The following is a 20,465-nucleotide window of genomic DNA, read 5'->3' as shown; positions in this document are numbered from 1 at the left end:
AGTTACTTGATAATTCATCACACATTTGGAGTAAGTTTCACTCCTATATGAAAGCTTTATCAAAGAGTCCATATAGAAGCAAAACCGATCAGAGACTGAAGTTAACCTGCCATTTCTGTCCACCTGCATCTCTGTGGTTGTCCTGGCAACAAATGATCCCATCCTTACAACAGCAATATGGGACTGGACAGTCAGCTTTTGGATATTGCTGCAGCCACATTAGTACAGTATCAGTGTCTATTCTCTGGTCAATGAATTGCACACACCTTTAAGGAATACATGATTTTCAGTATAGGAACACCTTAGTGACACAGGAATTGACTGGTTCTAGTCTCCTTATAATACTGGATGAAATATATATATATATATATATATATACATATATACATATATATTGAAAGAAATCGGCACTGCAAGGACCACTATTTAGATTAGGGTGCCAGGATACAAAAATATAAATTAAAAAAAATGGCACTCCTGAGTAGATTCAAACACCAGAGTGTTTATTAAAAATCCATACAATGTACAGCAAAGTTTCGGGGAGCTGTGTGCCTTTTCAGCTTGAGAAAGGGCACACAGCTGCCGGAACATCACTGTACGCTGTACATTGTATGGATTTTTAATAAACACTCTGGTGTTTGAATTTACTTAGGAGTGCTGTTTTTTCTGCATTTATATATATACATTCCATAGGAAAAAGATACAGAGTGGCACGGATGCAGGAAGACAGGGTGGTGCATATGGGGAAAGACAGATTGGTGCAGTTGAGGGAATAAAAAACTAGCACAGTTAGGAGACCACACAACTGTAGGAATAGGGGAAGATAGAGCACAATGGAGGCATAGATAGTGTACATGTATAGCCAAAGTATGATAGTTTTAGAAATTAGGGAGCTGCATGTGTATTCTGAATGAGATGGATGTTCGGAGTGAGAAGGATGTTGGAACCCATAGGGATTGTTGTGGTGAATGAATAGGAAGATTGTGGGCACTGAGCGGGATGTGGGAGCCACATAACTGCTCAGACCTCAGTTGCATAGACTGCATGTGTGTATTCCAATGAGCACACAATTCTGTGAATTAGCAGCTCCACCATTTTGTGAGTGACAGCAATCTCATTCTGTGAGAGTGCTGAATCTGCAGTTAACCACAGGGTGTGATGGCATACCATATCTGTATTGTGCAATGAACACGTCCATTGAGGCGTCAGCCTTAATGATCATAATTTCATTGCTTTTTGAAGTTTGAGTGGCAGAAAATCAATAGGTTTTGTGAATTTTCAGATCATGTCTAAGCAGCCTTGATGGGACATGTGAACCGTAAGGTTTTTTGTCTATGAAATATATATATATATATATATATATATATAGTCAAATGGCTGGCACTCCACATAAATGCAAAATAAATTACTTGCCTTGGTGCCTTCCTGGAAGTTCAATAGAACACCCACTTACATATGTAGAAAGGGAAAGGCGGCACTCACAGGTCTGATGAAATGAAAGAATCAAACTTGACAACTGTGTCTGCCTTGTTCAACGTTTCTGTCTCACATGACTTTTATCAAGAACACAATGAAAAAAACAAATACACATACCTTTATAGTGGAATGTCCAAAGTGATTGGTGCAGTGTAATGCTCCATGCTGCCGGGGGCCAGAGTCTGACATCATCACTGTGCATCAGACACTCAGGCATCACACAGGATAAAGCAGTCTGATGCCCCCGGTGGATAGGAGGAAAAATGACCACTATACATCGTGGATATGTGTGAATAGATAGTGAGGCACTGACATGCAGTGCTAAACATGATGAAATGTCAACATGGTGTCACCATATATAATGCAATTTGGAAGGTGTGGGTCAATGCTCACACAACAAAAAATTAAAGAAACAAAGTAAAAAAATATAAATCACTCCTATAAAAAGAAGGGACATAAAAACTCCACACCACTGTGTTGCTTAATAGTGAATGTGAATAAAGTGAAAATGTAAAACTATTATTCCAAGTGGAAAACAAATAAGAATAATAATACATATACAAAAGATAATAAAAAATGAAGATATAGATAAAAAAACTAAGTATGTAACCATACCGTTATATTTAAACGGCAAGTGTACCATCAAAAGGATCCTAAAAATAATTTATTGGTGAATACATCTACCAAAACATGTGCATAGGAATAGGTATACGAGATAAAACGACAAACAACATATACTTGGGTGCCACAGAAATATAAGGAAATGAAAGCCTCACAGTTGTCATATTTGTATACCATGGATTTTTCTTCACCACAGACTATATTGCTTTAAGTCTTCTTTTGTGATTCTTTTGCTACATTTCTTTATTAGGATGTATTCTACAGTCATTCATTTCCTTACATTTCTGTGGCACACATTTATATATTTTTTGTCATTTTATCTCATATACCTATTCTGATGCACATGTTTTGGTAGATGTATTCACCAATATATTATTTTTAGGATCCTTTTGATGGTACACTTGCCGCTTATATATAACGGTATGGTTACATACTTAGTTTTTTTTTATCTATATCTTCATTTTTTATTATCTTTTGTATATGTATTATTATTCTTATTTGTTTTCCACTTGGAATAATAGTTTTACATTTTCACTTTATTCACATTCACTATTAAGGAACACAGTGGTGTGGAGTTTTTATGTTCCTTCTTTTTATAGGAGTGATTTATATTTTTTTACTTTGTTTCTTTCATTTTTTGTTGTCTGAGCATTGACCCACACCTTCCAAATTGCATTATATATGGTGACACCATGTTGACATTTCATCATGTTTAGCACTGCATGTCAGTGCCTCACTATCTATTCACACATATCCACGATGTATAGTGGTCATTTTTCCTCCTTTCCACTGGGGGCATCAGACTGCTTTATCCTGTGTGATGCCTGAGTGTCTGATGCACAGTGATGATGTCAGACTCTGGCCCCCGGCAGCATGGAGCATTACACTGCACCAATCACTTTGGACATTCCACTATAAAGGTATGTGTATTTGTTTTTTTCATTGTGTTCTTGATAAAAGTCATGTGAGACTGAAACGTTGAACAAGGCAGATACAGTTGTCAAGTTTGATTCTTTCATTTCATCAGACCTGTGAGTGCCGCCTTTCCCTTTCTACATATATATATATATATATATATATATATATACAGCAAAAGTTCGGCACTCTGAGAACGATATAAAGGACGGGTGCCTTCCTAAACAATGTATAGCAACAAACTGTATCTCCCTAATGAGGTGTAACAACCCCCAGGAAAAAACAACACAGGAGGCACTCCCTTAGAAAAACGAAAAAATGTGTAATATACTTAAATCATGGTGAACAAAAGTTACAGCAGCATGTCGACGTTTCAAGGTCCATAGACCTTTTCATCAGGACTGTATAACTGGTGACAAAGATAAAGTGACTAGTGCTTACCTTAAATATGGTGCTGTGTAGGTGTGAAGGTGCTGAAAGGATAGGGCGGCCAGCATGGGCGTCCCTGCCACGAGCTCCAGCGCGGCATCTGGCGGAAGCAGGGAACTCCTGAGTGGGTAACCTAGCAACGCAGACGCTTGGCTGGTGACGTCACAGGGGGTGCCCCGGCAGCCGCGAGTAGTGATGAGACAAAGGAGATGTGAAATGTAGCAGCCGCTACGTGCAGGCTGTGAAAAGAAAAACAATGAAATACATAAAAGTACTATGTTAAAAATAAATGAATATTACAGTGCACAGCGTATGTGTACACAAATAGAGAAGGCTAGTGTGCAGAGGTGTGTAAAACAGGTCACAGAAAAAAGGAACGATATGTATCAAAAAAGCATGTGGATATATCTGCTGAAAAATAAAATATTATTCATGAATCATGTAGCAATATGCTGCAGCGGCAAAGAAGGATACCAAGGTGTCAATAATAATAGATGATGATAAAAACAATACAATTGTTATAGGTGATAACGTTGTAAAACGTTAATAATGAAGTTATCACCTAGTAAGGATAAATGGGATGTAGTAAAAATATACAAAAATCAGGGAAGGAAACAAAAGGAATGTAAAAAGGGAAGTTGAACAGAAAAAAGAACACCCCAGAAAGGCAGCTAAGAGAAAAGAGAAAGTAATTACAAGGGAAAATGGAAGAAAAAAGGGGGAAGGAAGGAGGGGGGGGAAAGAAGAAGATGGGAGAAAAGAGGGGGGGAGGGGAAAGGGGAGGGGGGCGAAGAGAGGATACCAAATCAGAAAAGTGAAAAAATAATAGAGAAAAGAGGAAAAAGAAGAAGGAAGGCAGAAGATCAGACACTTTAATATGCAAAGTTGAAAAAGCGAACTAAAGTAAAGAAAGTCTAGAGAAATTTTTTTTTTTATAAAAAAATGTTCCAAGAGAATTTCTCATTTAAGCCCCGTGGGGCAATGGTGTCAAGTCGAAAAATCCATCTGGCTTCTAATTGACTCAGACGTTTTGCACGGTCTCCACCGCGAATGTCTATTGGAATATGATCGATGATTTTATACTTCAGACTGGATAGTTGATGTCGGGCTTCTTTAAAATGTTGTGCGACAGGTTGTTCCATCTCTTTGCCCAAAAGGGCTGATCTAATCACCGACCTGTGTAGAGCCATCCGCTCACGGAACGTACGTGTAGTTTGACCAACGTAGACAAGACCGCATGGACACATAATTATGTAGATAATAAATTGAGACGTACAAGTCAGCACATGACGTATGGGAAATTTATAACCCATATGTGGGTGTTTAAAATAGTGGCCACTCTCCATGTAGTTGCAGGTAGTACATGATGAACATTTGTAACAACCAGCTTTTTTCTTTTGTATTAGAAAAGAAGAAGTATTAGAAGCAAGACTGGAGATATTTGTTTTCACTAAAATGTCTCTCAGATTCCTACCTCTGCGGTAAGCAGGCATCAGTCTTTTGTTCTTAAAAATAGGTAGATCTTTATCACCTGCTACAATGGGCCATAGGCCTTTGGCTGCCCTAGATAATACTGGGCATGCTAGATTATATTCAGTGATAAACGGAATTCTCTGATCCTGAGATGAGGTCCGGTTTGCAGGTAAAAGAAGTTGTTCTCGTGGAATGCAAATAACTTCTTCCTTATTTTTAGTTAAATCTGAGAGTGGATACCCTCTTTGAAGAAATTTAGAGGTCATAGAATTTAACGTCTGTTCTAATACATTGTGGTCACTAGTAATGCGTGCCGCCCTTAACATCTAGGATTTAGGAAGTGACTTCTTGAGAGCTGGTGGGTGGCAACTACTATGGTGCAGGAGAGTATTGCGGTCTGTGGATTTATTATATAAAGAAGTGTGGATTTGGCCTTGTTGCAGGTGGATAGTGACATCAAAAAAATTAATTTGTGTGTCACTAATTTGATGAGTGAATTTGACCGGGTTGTCTTGAGAATTAATATTGTCAATCACATATAGCAACTCATCTTGGGAGCCAGACCAAATCAAAAACAGGTTATCTATATACCTTGTGTAAAAAACAATGTTCTTAGAGATGTCATGGTTATCAAAGAAAAAACGTTGTTCCTGTTCAAACATAAAAACGTTGGCGAAGGATGGAGCGACATTCAAGCCCATTGCGCATCCGGTGCACTGTAAAAAAAATTTACCATTGTGAAGAAAATAGTTATGAGTTAAAGTAATCCTCAAAAGAGACAAAAAAAAGGTCCAAGTTTAATTTATCAAAGTTTTTGCAGATCAGAAATGATTTCATGGCATCAAGGCCTCCAATGTGCGGAATAACAGTGTAAAGGCTTTTCACATCCAATGTACACAACAAACTACCACTAGGGATATCTGGAAGGGTTTGTAATTTCAGAAGTAATTGTGTGGTATCTTTAAGGAAAGTTCTTTCTTGCATTATCATGGGTTGGATAAGGAAATCTAGAAATTGAGCAATGGCTGCATGAGAGAATCGCGGGCAGAAATTATTGGCCTCCCTGGTGGATTGTTCTATTTGTTGTTCCAATTTCTCCCAGGTCTGTTTGTATTTTTTATCCTCAAGCGTTGGTTTATGTTGTAGTTTGTAATCAGCTAATTTATTTTTGATGCTTTGTAGTTCTTTATTGGATTCCTGAATGACAAGAAGCATGAGGTCAAAGCTGCATTTATTCAATATAGCGATCCAATTCCGACAGAATTCAGCACTGTTACATCCAATTGTAGGAGTATTTTAATTCTAAATCCTCTTGGAATGAGTTTAGCTCTGTAATAGTCTGATAATGATGTTCCATGAAGCAAAAAATCAATTTCTCGTTTCTTCCATTTAAGGATTTGATGATAAATATCTTCAGTGCTGAGGGTGTCCTGCACAGACTCAGGGGTTGATTGGAATAAAATTGCGGATGCCTGTTCATCTGTGAAGCTTTTTACTTCACCTTTTAATTGGTGTAATGTAAAAAAAGAGACGGGATCTTGGTTTTGCACAGTAGATTCCATAATGAAAAAAGTGCTGTGTTTAAGCTGAGGGGATTAAGTAGTGCACTGCAATGCTCCAACTTGGATATTTAAAGAAAAAAGTCTCTTAAAAATGAAAAAAGGTACAAAAGGCAAAAAACAAAACTCAAAAAACAAGAAAAAAAAAAAAAAGGAAGAAGAAGAGTCGGTGCCATAACACTATGGGAAATCTTGCGGTGAAGATGTCCCAAAATAACATATACAGCAAAAGTTCGGCACTCTGAGAACGATATAAAGGACGGGGGGGCCTTCCTAAACAATGTATAGCAACGAACTGTCTCTCCCTAATGAGGTGTAACAACCCCCAGGAAAAAACAACACAGGAGGCACTCCCTTAGAAAAATGAAAAAACGTGTAATATACTTAAATCATGGTGAACAAAAGGTACAGCAGCATGTCGACGTTTCAAGGTCCATAGACCTTTTCATCAGGACTGTATAACTGGTGACAAAGATAAAGTGACTAGTGCTTACCTTAAATATGGTGCTGTGTAGGTGTGAAGGTGCTGAAAGGATAGGGCGGCCAGCACTGGCGTCCCTGCCATGAGCTCCAGCACGGCATCCGGAGGAAGCAGGGAACTCCTGAGTGGGTAACCTAGCAACGCAGACGCTCGGCTGGTGACGTCACAGGGGGTGCCCCAGCAGCCGCGAGTAGTGATGAGACAAAGGAGATGTGAAATGTAGCAGCCGCTACGTGCAGGCTGTGAAAAGAAAAACAATGAAATACATAAAAGTACTATGTTAAAAACAAATGAATTTTACAGTGCACAGCGTATGTATACACAAATAGAGAGGGCTAGTGTGCAGAGGTGTGTAAAACGGGTCACAGAAAAAAGGAACGATATGTATCAAAAAAGCATGTGGATATATATGCTGAAAAATAAAATATTATTCATGAATCATGTAGCAATATGCTGCAGCGGCAAAGAAGGATACCAAGGTGTCAATAATAATAGATGATGATAAAAACAATACAATTGTTATAGGTGATAACGTTGTAAAACGTTAATAATGAAGTTATCACCTAGTAAGGATAAATGGGATGTAGTAAAAATATACAAAAATCAGGGAAGGAAACAAAAGGAATGTAAAAAGAGAAGTTGAACAGAAAAAAGAAAACCCCAGAAAGGCAGCTAAGAGAAAAGAGAAAGTAATTACAAGGGAAAATGGAAGAAAAAAGGGGGAAGGAAGGAGGGGGGGGAGAAGATGGGAGAAAAGAGGTTGGGGGGTTGGGGGGGAAGGGGAAAGGGGAGGGGGGGAAAGAGAGGATACCAAATCAGAAAAGTGAAAAAATAATAGAGAAAAGAGGAAAAAGAAGAAGGAGAAGAAGGAAGGCAGAAGATCAGACGCTTTAATATGCAAAGTTGAAAAAGCGAACTAAAGTAAAGAAAGTGTAGAGAAAATTTTTTTTTTATAAAAAAATGTTCCAAGAGAATTTCTCATTTAAGCCCCGTGGGGCAATGGTGTCAAGTCGAAAAATCCATCGGCTTCTAATTGACTCAGACGTATTGCACGGTCTCCACCGCGAATGTCTATTGGAATATGATCGATGATTTTGTACTTCAGACTGGATAGCTGATGTCGGGCTTCTTTAAAATGTCGGGCGAAAGGTTGTTCCATCTCTTTGCCCGAAAGGGCTGCTCTAATCGCCGACCTGTGTAGAGCCATCCGCTCATGGAACGTACGTGTAGTTTGACCAACGTAGAAAAGACTGCATGGACACATAATCATGTAGATAATAAATTGAGACGTACAAGTCAGCACGTGACGTATGGGAAATATATAACCCGTATGTGGGTGTTTAAAATAGTGGCCACTCTCCATGTAGTTGCAGGTAGTACATGATGAACATTTGTAACAACCAGCACTGTAATAATCATTTGTTTTTAACATAGTACTTTTATGTATTTCATTGTTTTGCTTTTCACAGCCTGCACGTAGCGGCTGCTACATTTCACATCTCCTTTGTCTCATCACTACTCGCGGCTGCCGGGGCACCCCCTGTGACGTCACCAGCCGAGCGTCTGCGTTGCTAGGTTACCCACTCAGGAGTTCCCTGCTTCCGCCGGATGCCGCGCTGGAGCTCGTGGCAGGGACGCCCGTGCTGGCCGCCCTATCCTTTCAGCACCTTCACACCTACACAGCACCATATTTAAGGTAAGCACTAGTCACTTTATCTTTCTCACCAGTTATACAGTCCTGATGAAAAGGTCTATGGACCTTGAAACGTCGACATGCTGCTGTACCTTTTGTTCACCATGATTTAAGTATATTACACGTTTTCTTGTTTTTCTAAGGGAGTGCCTCCTGTGTTGTTTTTTCCTGGGGGTTGTTACACCTCAATAGGGAGAGACAGTTCGTTGCTATATATATATATATATATATATATATATAAAACACAATGTGCTCCGGCACTCCGGACCTCCCTTGGGGTAACTTGCTCCGGTGCCCTCTATCAGGGGACTAGCCCCAAGCATATACTTCAGCAAATAAAGCGGCAAAGCGGCACTCACGAGACTGTAGACTTCGTGAAACACATGAAAAGTTTATGTTATCCTCATCAACGTTTTGGGGACAATAACAAAATTAGTGCAATGTGTAACAAACATATTTATACGCTTACCCCATACTGATTCTCCCATCAGCGTTGTCCACAGCCACTCCATCCGAGACCTCCATCCAGGCACTTCCGGGCAAGAATGTCACTTCCGTCCCATGTGACTCAACGGGCCCCAGCGACGTGACCATGGCAACCCTGTAACAACCGTGAATAAGAATATCTTTTAAATAATTCTTAAAAACATCACAAACCAACATAAATATACATATATAAATATAAAAAAACATTATAAGTTACAGAATAGTGCTGTAAAATAATTTAAGCTAAAAAACATCTACATAAAAGTGTCGATATCATATTCAACCTATAATCATGTGTACATTTGTATATAAAGTGCATTAGTGATAAACTACAAATATCGTTAACATTTTCTATATAACTGTGCAATACAAAATTATTATATTCAGAAAAATACAGTGAGTATAATGCCATAATCAAAATGTGACCAAAAATGGAAAAAATATATTAAAATACTTATTGACAGTGTGTCCCATAATGAAACTTATCCATATAATGCCTAGGCATAACCACTACACAGAAACACTTATTTTTGTTGATAAAAGAAACCAATGGTCCAAATGACCAAATAAATACAGATAATATGCAAAACTGTAGATTAATGTAACAGCCACCTAGATTTCCTTAATAATCTGCTCATAAAATATTGATATCTACAGATTCTAGCATTACAAATATTTTACATGAAGTCTACAATCCCATGATTTAGTCATCAAATAATATATATCATAAACACCTATTTATCATATAAAATATGAAATGTAACATAAATCATTAAATAAAATTAATCAGACCTAAAGATTCATTAAGACCCTTGGGTCTCAACATGTCTAGACGAAAAATCCACCGGGATTCTGATTGAAGCAACATTTTAGATCTGTTGCCCCCCCTCTGGGATTTTCAAGGACATGGTCCACTATTTTGTATCTTAATGTGGCCATAATATGTTTGCTTTCAACAAAATGTCGGGATACCGGCTGATCCCCCGTCATTGCCTGTAAAGCTGTGTGAATTGCTAGCCTATGTTGGGCCATCATGACTTTGAATTGACAGTCAGTTTTCCCAACATAGGATAGTCTGCAAGGACACATGATGACATAGATTACGAATTTAGAGCTGCAAGTAAGTGGCCATTTAATCTTATATTTTTTACCAGTATAAGGATGTGATTTTTCATCACCTGTAACAAGATAATTGCAAGTGATGCAGCCTAAACATTTAAAACATCCATTTCTGCGGCTCAGGAAATGAGTAGGCATCTTCTTGAATCTGCCTACATCTGTCTTCATTACTATATCCCTGATGTTTCTGCCTAGTTTGTAGCTAGGCATGATTCTAGATTTACGTAAGGAACCCAAATCAGGGTCTGTTGAAACCATGGGCCATAATCTTTTAGCCTCCTTTGCGGTATATATACATCTAGAATTATATTCATTGACCCACGGGATGACATTTTTCATGTCCTTCTTCTCTCTGGGTCTTAATAGATCTGATCTATGCATGGACAGATCCTTATCTTTAGCTTTCAATAAATCTTTTAAAGGATAACCTGTCACAGAATTTTTCTATCATCTGGTTAAGCTGTTTTTCTGTGTCTATTCTAACATTGGATACTCGACAGACCCTTAGGAATTGCGAATATGGCAACCCTTTCACTGCGGACCGTGGTCTTAACAACGTATTTCGATCTGTAGGTTTAGTATATAAGCTGGTTATAATATTACCTTCCGATAATTTAATCAGAATATCCAAAAAAACAGATTTCAGAGTCACTGATGTTCACTGTGAGTTTAACTGGGCTAATCAGATACATTTTGTATACGGACCAATTCTTCCAATTGTTGTGCCTCACCCAGCTTCACAGCAAAAGATCATCAATGTAGCGATAGTACAAAAAAATCAGACCACTGATGTTGCTATCTTTGAAAAACAAATTCCACTCTATCTCCCACATGTAGGAATTGGCAAAGGCCAGAGCCACCACCGATCCCATGGCACAGCCCTTTTTTTGCCTGTAGAATGTACCATTGAAAAGAAAAAAATTATGGCTAAGGGTAAACTTCAACAACAGAAAGAAATCTACATTTGGTCCCTTATACATCACATTATTTGTGTCAGGGCTCTGCCGGGGATCAGCGCAGCCTTACCTCCTCACCGGCTTCCTTTGATCTCCCGGGCGGTCGGGCAGCTGGCGCGGCGGCTGAGAAGACGCTGAGCATTCTCCCCATGCGTAGGGGACTGTGGGCGGTCCGGTGTCTGGACTCGGGGTTCCCGGCATGGGCGCCGCCATGTCAGTTGGCCCATGTGACTGTACTTCTGGCCTGGGATAGGTGAGTGTCAGCTGATCGCTGTGCACCTATCAAAGGGTTCTGTGGGGTATATAGTCTGCTTCCACCTTTCTGCAAACTGCCTGAACAACGGTTGTCTCCTAGTCCCTAGTTGAGTTCCGGTCCAGGTTCCTGGCATTCTATTTCCTCTACAGTGTGTTCCATCTCTGCCTGTGTGCCAAGACGTTACTGTGATCCCTGTGCAACAGTGAGTTACCATCTGTCTGTGTGCTAAACGTGTCTCTAGTGAACTTCTTGCAACAGTGTATTACCATCTGTCTGTGTGCTAAACGTGTCTCTAGTGAACTTCTTGCAACAGTGTATTACCATCTGCCTGTGTGCTAAACGTGTCTCTAGTGAACCTTGTGCAACAGTGAATTACCATCTGCCTGTGTGCTAAAACGTGTCTCTAGTGAACCTTGTGCAACAGTGAATTACCATCTGCCTGTGTGCTAAACGTGTCTCTAGTGAACTTCATGCAACAGTGTATTACCATCTGCCTGTGTGCTAAACAAGTCTCTAGTGAACCAGGTGCAACAGTTAATTACCAGCTGCCTGTGTGCTAACGAGCCTCTAGTGAACTTCATACAACAGTGAATTACCATATCTGCCTGTGTGTTAAACGTGTCACTAGTGAACTTTGTGCTACAGTATTGCCAGACTTCTTTACGTTGTTTGTGGATCACTCCACAGTGCCTTAAACCTTAGGCATCTCTTATTAGGGCCACGGTTATTTGTGTCTCCAATTCCCACTGAGCTCGGGTACTTGGTCAAAGGACCGCGACCTGCTCACAGGGTGCAGCTAAGCCCAAATCCCGATTGGAGGGGTCACTGGTGAACACCATCCTGTGGGTTAGACTCCGCACCATTTCCCAGGTCTCATCAACACTCGAGAGCTGTGGATGAGGAGAACATATATCCAGGCCCCTCGCCTTCGTTTCCTCCTGCAACCCGGACCCAGAGTTTCCACTCCCCCAGCGCCAAGCGTGACAATTTTAATCAAGTGTTTGCAGATATGTACAAACTGAACCAGTCATTAAAATTAAGGGAATATTTTGATAAACACCCTACTCCCCCTTCTAATATAGTGATACCTAATACCATCAAAAAGTTGGGTCGCAAATCAAGGTTTGACCCCATGTCCACAAATGCCTCATTGAAAACTTACCATCATTTATTGGAGATGGCAGGCCAAAAACAGACACTCCATTATTCCATAATCTTACTCAGGGCGAACAAAGGGCTTTGAAGGATTTGGGAAACAGACAGGACATTGTTATTCATAATGCGGACAAGGGACAAGGGAGGGTCCATTGTTATACAGGACACGGTGGTGTATATCTCCGAATGTCACCTATTATTGAATGACACTGAGACTTATAGCATATTAGATAAGGATCCTACGGTGGCGTTCTGAGCGCTATATTATATACAATATTTACATCTATGAATATATGAATTAAAATATAGTGAAACTCAGACACAGTTCAACCAATATCTTTATTTTAAATGCATAAATAACAACATATTGCTACTTATTTACTATTTCAGTGAGACAGTCTGAATCTCTGACTACTATTGATTTAATAAATTGCAGAGCGTTCTGAGCAGCTATATTATATATAATATTTACATCTATGAATATATGAATTAAAATATAGTGAAACTCAGACACAGTTCAATTAATATTTTTATTTAAGGTGTTCAAACAACAATGCATTTTAATTTGCTAATCCAATGACATAAGATTTAATTTTTGACCACCATCTATTCATAGCACCTATTAGGAATGGGAATTAATTATATACTGTAGATACATTCAGGCATTATTAGCCAATAGTAGGCAAATATATAGATACATATTTAAACTCTATTATTATTGTGTTTTTTGCCTAGGTATTTCTAATACCTCAATCAGTATATTCCTACATTATATCTAGGTATATAATTACCCGATATTACCAACAATACATTAGTGGACCGGACTTTTTACTAAATATGTGTGTCTTGTTTAATAATTATTTTACTCCTTATTTTTCAATGTTTATTTCCCCTGCATGGGGACATTTTTAATGTATTGATTAATAAAAGTTATATATTAATATTATATATTATTTTCTCTTGTGCGCCAGATTCAAGCAGATGCATCACTTGCAATTATCTTGTTACAGGTGATGAAATATCACATTCTTATACTGGTAAAAAATATAAGATTAAATGGCCACTTACTTGCAGCTCTAAATTCGTAATCTATGTCATCATGTGTCCTTCCGGACAATACTATGTTGGGAAAACTGATTGTCAATTCAAAGTCAGGATGGCCCAACATAGGCTAGCAATTCACACAGCTTTACAGACAATGACGGAGGATCAGCCGGTATCCTGACATTTTGTTGAAAGCAAACATAGTATGGCCACATTAAGATACAAAATAGTGGACCATGTCCCTGAATTCCAGAGGGGGGGCAACAGATCTAAAATATTGCTTCAATTAGAATCCCGGTGGATTTTTCGTCTAGACATGTTGAGACCCAAGGGTCTTAATGAATCTTTAGGTCTGATTAATTTTATTTAATGATATATGTTACATTTCATATTTTATATGATAAATAGGTGTTTATGATATATATTATTTGATGACATAATCATGGGATTGTAGACTTCATGTAAAATATTTGTAATGCTAGAATCTGTAGACATCAATATTTTATGAGCAGATTATTAAGGAAATCTAGGTGGCTGTTACATTAATCTACAGTTTTGCACATTATCTGTATTTATTTGGTCATTTGGACCATTGGTTTCTTTTATCAACAAAAATAAGCATTTCTGTGTAGTGGTTATGCCTAGGCATTATATGGATAAGTTTCATTATGGGACACACTGTCAATAAGTATTTTAATATATTTTTTAATTTTTGGGGGGTTTTTGGTCACATCTTGAGAATGGCATTATACTCACTGTATTTTTCTGAATATAATAATTTTGTATTGCACAGTTTTATACAAAATTTTAACAATATTTGTAGTTTATCACTAATGCACTTTATATACAACTGTACACATGATTATAGGTTGAATATGATATTGACACTTATGTAGATGTTTTTTAGCTTAAATTATATTACAGTACTATTCTGTAACTTATAATGTTTTTTATATTTATATATGTATATTTTTGTTGATTTGTGATGATTTTAAGAATTATTTAAAAGATATTCTTATTCACGGTTGTTACAGGATTGCCATGGTAACATCCCTGGGGCACGTCAAGTCACATGGGATGGAAGTGACGTTCTTGCCCGGAAGTACCTGGACGGAGGTCTCGGGTGGCACGGCTGTGGACAACGCTGATGGGAGATTCAGTGTGGGGCAAGTGTATAAATATGTTTGTAACACATTGCATTAATTTTGTTATTGTCCTGAGGAAGGGGAGCACATCCCCGAAACATTGATGATGATAACATAAACTTTTCATGTGTTTCACGAAGTCTACATTCTCCTGAGTGCTGCTTTATTTGCTGAAGTATATATATACAGTATATATATATATATGTATATATATATGCAGCGGGAGGTGCAGCACTCCTGTCAACAACAAATGACAGACTCTAGCAGTGTTGTCAATGTTTCGGTTTATCACTGTCTTCAGGATACAAAAGAGATTATTTTATAAATTGAATTGCTCATTTACAATAATATATAAGAAGATAAACGTTTCATTAAAACATGCTGCTTGAAGAATCACTATCAAAAATCCTAAAAATGTAAAAGACATTGTAATGTCAACTACCAGAAATATCAAACTTCATCAACCTTCATGTAAATGTAACTACAAGATGTAATTTTCTTTAAAAAAATGTGAAGGATTAGATATTACATGAAAACCTAATAAAGAGTTAATACTGTATCCTTTTCAAAATATTTTTATATAGGAAAATGAGATAGATGTTGTTTTCGAACATTTTTGCAATCAAATCCCATCTCGTCTTAGCCCTTAAGAAGGTCCCACTACGTTCAATCCTGTGAGATGTTTTACAATATTTAATCTCTTTCATGAGCTGCAGTTAATAGTTACTATAGTCTACAGCTTAAGGAAGTCACTACATTGTATATTCTCTTTGCACAAGTAATTCATTAAATTAACAGGTTACCTATTGTATAGAAAACAAAAAGATGTTCCATTTCAATTTAAATTGTAAACTGTAAGAAGGTCATAGTGGAAAATGTGAAGTAGAAAGCAAAACAATTTGGACCATTATAAGGTAAAACAAATATGGTACAATAATATGACTAAAGCTTTTGTAAAGAACTATGTGAACCTGATAATATTAAGGGCTATTTCTCTACTATGGAATGTAGTCTACTATTAGTCTGCACCCTCTATTTATTATAATAGGAACACAGTACCGTACATTATCAATGAAAACTTAATGAAAAGGGGAAAGTTCATTACCAAGCAATGAAATTAATAAGGAACTTGTTAAGGTCATTGTTGAATTGCATGGGATCTTCTCAGGAAGATATTGGAATTATCTAATTTCATTGCCTATTTTGCAGCATATTTTCATTGATAATGTGTTTGTAAGCCTTACCAGAGGTATTTTTTAAAATTAACAACTTTTCTCTGCTATTCAGTTTGGTTATAATGTGCTGTTTTACAATAATACACAAAAACATTTGCATGATAATGTTAAAAAGTGTACTCTTGTGTTTTGGAAAAATAATATAAAAATAATTTACTTATTTTTAACCTGGAGTAGTATAAAACCAGAGAATTATTGTCAATTATGATAGTTTATTATCTATTCGGTGATGCCAGATCTCAATAAGTTTATTAAGTTCTTTCGAATACTGTATTTTTATGTTTGTGAAGTAAGTGAAACCTTAAACAGTGTAGCCAAAAAAGTACAGTCTTTTTAAATGTCTTTATAGTACTTTAAAGTTATTTTTATTTTCCTAGATATTTAACACCAAGCAGCCTTATCTTACAGACAGAAGTGCAGGTACAGTAGATAAACAGGATTTTATACACCTGATAAATGAATAATACTGCTTAATATTTTTTTTTATTCAAAGAATGTATCCTACAGTGCTTACTTCCCACAACAGATAGGATATAAAAAGAAAGATAAGTGAAGGACTATAATTAAAAAGAAAACAAAAAACCACATGCAAAATAACATTAAAATGGCACTGGAGTAAGATCTATGTTTCATGCCTGTAATGTTAGATTAATCCCAAATATTAGGTTTAATTCAGTGGTAAATTAAAGATAAAATGCTAAGGCCCCAAATTAATTTATCCTCAGGTTCCGTTACCATGGGTAGAAATCCAGCAGCTGTTACTTTTTACTGGGAGTTAACACGGATTTAATTTGCAGCCCCAAGTAGGGAAAAAATCTTGATTTTCAATGAAATATTCTAGGACTTAGTGCAGAACCTCTGGTACACCCATCCCAATGAATAATCATGCAATTGAAGGCGTTTAAATAGAATAATTTGGCCAATAATAAGCTCAAGAAACTGTTGTATTACATTATGTGGGACATGTATTTTGTGTTGCTGTATATACAGGAAATGGGGTTTTGAACTTGTAGATGAGAGGTACAAATGTTTTTTTCCAATATTTTAAAAACTTCCTTAAAACAATTAAAAGTCACATTACAGACATATTCATGTACCATATTAGAAGCATTCATTTGGGGGAGAACACTTGATTACTATAATGTTTCTACTATTAATAAAAATTAGCCATTTTACACCTATTTAGAACCTAAAATAATTTACTAATAGTTTTCTAGTATATGGGAAAGATTCCTGGACTGCACACACTGAATATATATATGGTGCTACCTGATGAGACTAATTGCAGGCACAGAAACAGACAAATATCAGGTGTACAACTCCAAATTATTGATAATATATAAATGCAATAACATTTGCAATCAATAGCGGTTTTTAGCATAAGATAATAGTCTTCTGTACTGTTATCCAATCTAATAAGTAATTTTTTGGAATTAGGGTGATTTCTCCACTTTTACTTGCACTTCCTCTAGGTCATACACTGTTAAATTACCACAAGACATTGCCCTGGGTGAGGTGCACAGGCTTTTACAATTGAATTATGGGACTCATGGTAGCGAGTTTGATGAAAAGAACTCTTGAAGTGCACTGTAATGTAACCTGTGACTTCCGAGGATGTCCCTTATGTTTGTAATAGGTTATGTAAGGTCAAATATACAGTAGGAAACAAATGCATGTTACTTACTGGCAGCTATGAAGATAAGTTGGGTTAAATAGAAAAATGTTGTATCAAGAAAATTAGTTTACATGATACCAACATGCAAATTGTCTAATGTTAATGGTGTATCACTTAAACAAATATTAAATAATATCTGTCATCTATATAAACTAGAAGTCAGTAAGGGGCTAACTATTTTACTAATTGATGGGGCCAAACATATGGCACCATTCTCAACTGTTTAACTGGGTAAACATCTGGAAAACCAGCCGACCCAGCGACAAGGCGATGCAGTGCAATGATATATTGCATGGCTGCACAATCAGCTGTATAAATGTGTGATATATCATTACATGCCTAATGTAGCTATACCACATCATCCAATCTGTTGTGCAGCACATTCAATGGGAACATGCGACCACCTCATTTATTGTACAATGAATTGGGTTGCTTTCAGGTTACACACTATACAATGATTTGTTCCGATCCTTTGTGTACCCAGCTTTACTCAAATTACCATAAATGTATGCAAGTCGTAAACAAATAGAAATAAAATACTTTGAATTCAGCAGCACTTTTGTGAAATTAGTTGAGGATAATTTGCTTTCTGCAAAGCATGCTTCCAGAGACAGAAGTCCCAAAACAGCACATTATAGGAACATCCTTCTAGCATATAAAATTAGTGAGTTCCATTGAATTCAGTGGGATTCCAATTGTTGGACATAAAGAAAAGCCATTAAGTAGATGGCACCATTAAAGATAACTAAGAGCTGCAGTAGGACTCTACCAGGGTTGGGTAAAGGATGCCGGTACTCAGGATCCCAGTGATCAGAATACCAACAGGCTTAGGATGCCAACACCTGTCGGTAAGTATACTAACCCTCCCCTCAACCCTCCCTTCCTGCAGCCTAAAACTAACCTTCCCCTAGTGCATAACCCTAACCCTTAAGATTCCCCCTAACCCAGTACCTACCATCAATATGCTGGTGGTTGGGATGCTGGCACCAGGATTCTGACTGGTGTTGGGATTCCAACACCAATATTCTTAGCACCAGCATCCCAGTAACCTGTATTTAAACTACATCCCCTTACCAATATGCTCATTTTAATTTAATTGAAAGCTGTCATACTCTCATTACGTTGTTGATATATGTGGTGTCACCCTGTCTTTGACACCATAACATTAACTATTATCAACTTGAAAATAGATATTTGACATCTAATAATGTTGTTCCCTTCAATTTTTTCATTGTGTCCCAGAATGAATGCAATGAGGTTGGAAAATTACACCACCGTCACAAACTTTGTCCTGCTGGGTTTGACAGACCTAGCACAGCTTCAAGTAATTATGTTTGTGTTTTCCTTGATGTTTTATATAATAAACTTGATAGGTAATTTATCTATTATGGTGCTCATCATTAAAGACACAAGCCTACACACTCCCATGTATTTCTTTTTGTGGAATCTATCATTTCTCGACATTTGCTATTCTTCTGTGACTGTTCCGAAGATGCTGAGTCAATTAATGACCATGGAAAAGACTATTTCTTTTGCTGGCTGCATCATGCAAATGCATTTCTTCCATTTACTGGGTAGCACAGAAGCTATGCTCCTTACGGCAATGTCATATGATAGATATGTGGCCATAGGTAATCCTTTGCGTTATTCCAACATTATGAGCACTGGAGTTTGCCGAGGTTTGGCGGCAGTCTCATGGATGACTGGATATTTCCACTCTCTGTTACACACAGTGATGACTGCAAAGCTTCCATTCTGTGGACCAAACTTAGTGAAGCACTTTTTCTGTGATGTTAAACCAGTGCTAAAGTTGGCTTGTACTGACACTTCTCTCAATTTGAAACTTCTTATCAGGGTAACTGGAACACTAGCCATAATCACTTTAGCACTAACGCTTCTCTCTTACTTATTCATCAGCAAGTATCTCCTGAAAATACGGACAGCGGAAGGTCGAAAACGTGCATTCTCTACCTGCAGTGCTCATCTTACTGTTGTCGTTCTTCTATATGGAACAGCTATTTTTACCTACATACGGCCTTCCACACAAAAGTCTTTAGATGAAGACCGAGCTGCTGCTGTCCTGTTTACTGTCATAACTCCAGCATTAAACCCGATTATATATACACTGAGGAACAAAGATATGAAGACATCAATGAAGAAAGTCATAAGCGATATCCAAATAAGACTCATCAACAAATAATAGCAAGTTGTATGAGTTATACACATTGAATACACATTTCAGAGATATATATTGACATTAGTATTGCTAATAGTCTGTTTTTTTCCTTTGTATATTATCAATATTATTACATTACTATTCTGGTATATAGTTACTATGTATAGAAAAATACAGCAGTTATACAGATTGGATTCCTCTTAGTGAATTTGCTATTATCATCTCAGGTTAAATTGATCAAGCAGCATATTTGTTAAGACACCACTTTTGCCATGTTTTGGAGTAGTTAATAAACTGATAGAATTATTACAGATAAATGACTACAAAAGTGTTGTTTTCAAACCCAATTCATTACAAATTTATTTTTTACATGGTAAGAATACTAATTGATTTTTTTTATCAATTTGTGTTTCATGTTATTATTTTTATGCTTTGACCATTTGTGCTTTGTATTAAAACTGTTGTTATATGTGCCACTGAAACTGTTGACAATATTCTCTGATACTATTAAGTTAATTATTTTTTTTACAATGTAAACCTATTTTTTTTATCAATTGAATAACTTAGTTTT

At 37.1% G+C, this 20,465-nt stretch overlaps 1 protein-coding gene across 1 annotated transcript; it reads left to right on the top strand.

Annotated features, from left to right (window-relative positions):
- The first annotated feature begins 18,970 nt into the window (after positions 1–18,970).
- On the top strand, positions 18,971–19,918 carry LOC148442647 (olfactory receptor 12D1-like). Its single transcript, XM_088463684.1, has one exon. It carries the CDS (start codon positions 18,971–18,973, stop codon positions 19,916–19,918), a length of 948 nt encoding a protein of 315 aa, XP_088319810.1.
- Positions 19,919–20,465: the final 547 nt, after the last annotated feature.

The sequence above is a fragment of the Taudactylus pleione genome, unplaced genomic scaffold (genome assembly GCF_031769625.1).
Source record: "Taudactylus pleione unplaced genomic scaffold, aTauple2 ptg001427l, whole genome shotgun sequence".
In the NCBI taxonomy this organism is placed as follows: Eukaryota; Metazoa; Chordata; class Amphibia; order Anura; family Myobatrachidae; genus Taudactylus; species Taudactylus pleione.
The sequence above is the reverse complement of the archived record's forward strand: the minus strand, read 5'-3'. Positions and strand labels throughout refer to the sequence as shown.

What these genes read in the sequence shown, in the direction of transcription:
- LOC148442647 (XM_088463684.1), top strand. Translation starts at nt 18,971, where the DNA reads ATGAGGTTGGAAAATTACACCACCGTCACAAACTTTGTCCTGCTGGGT.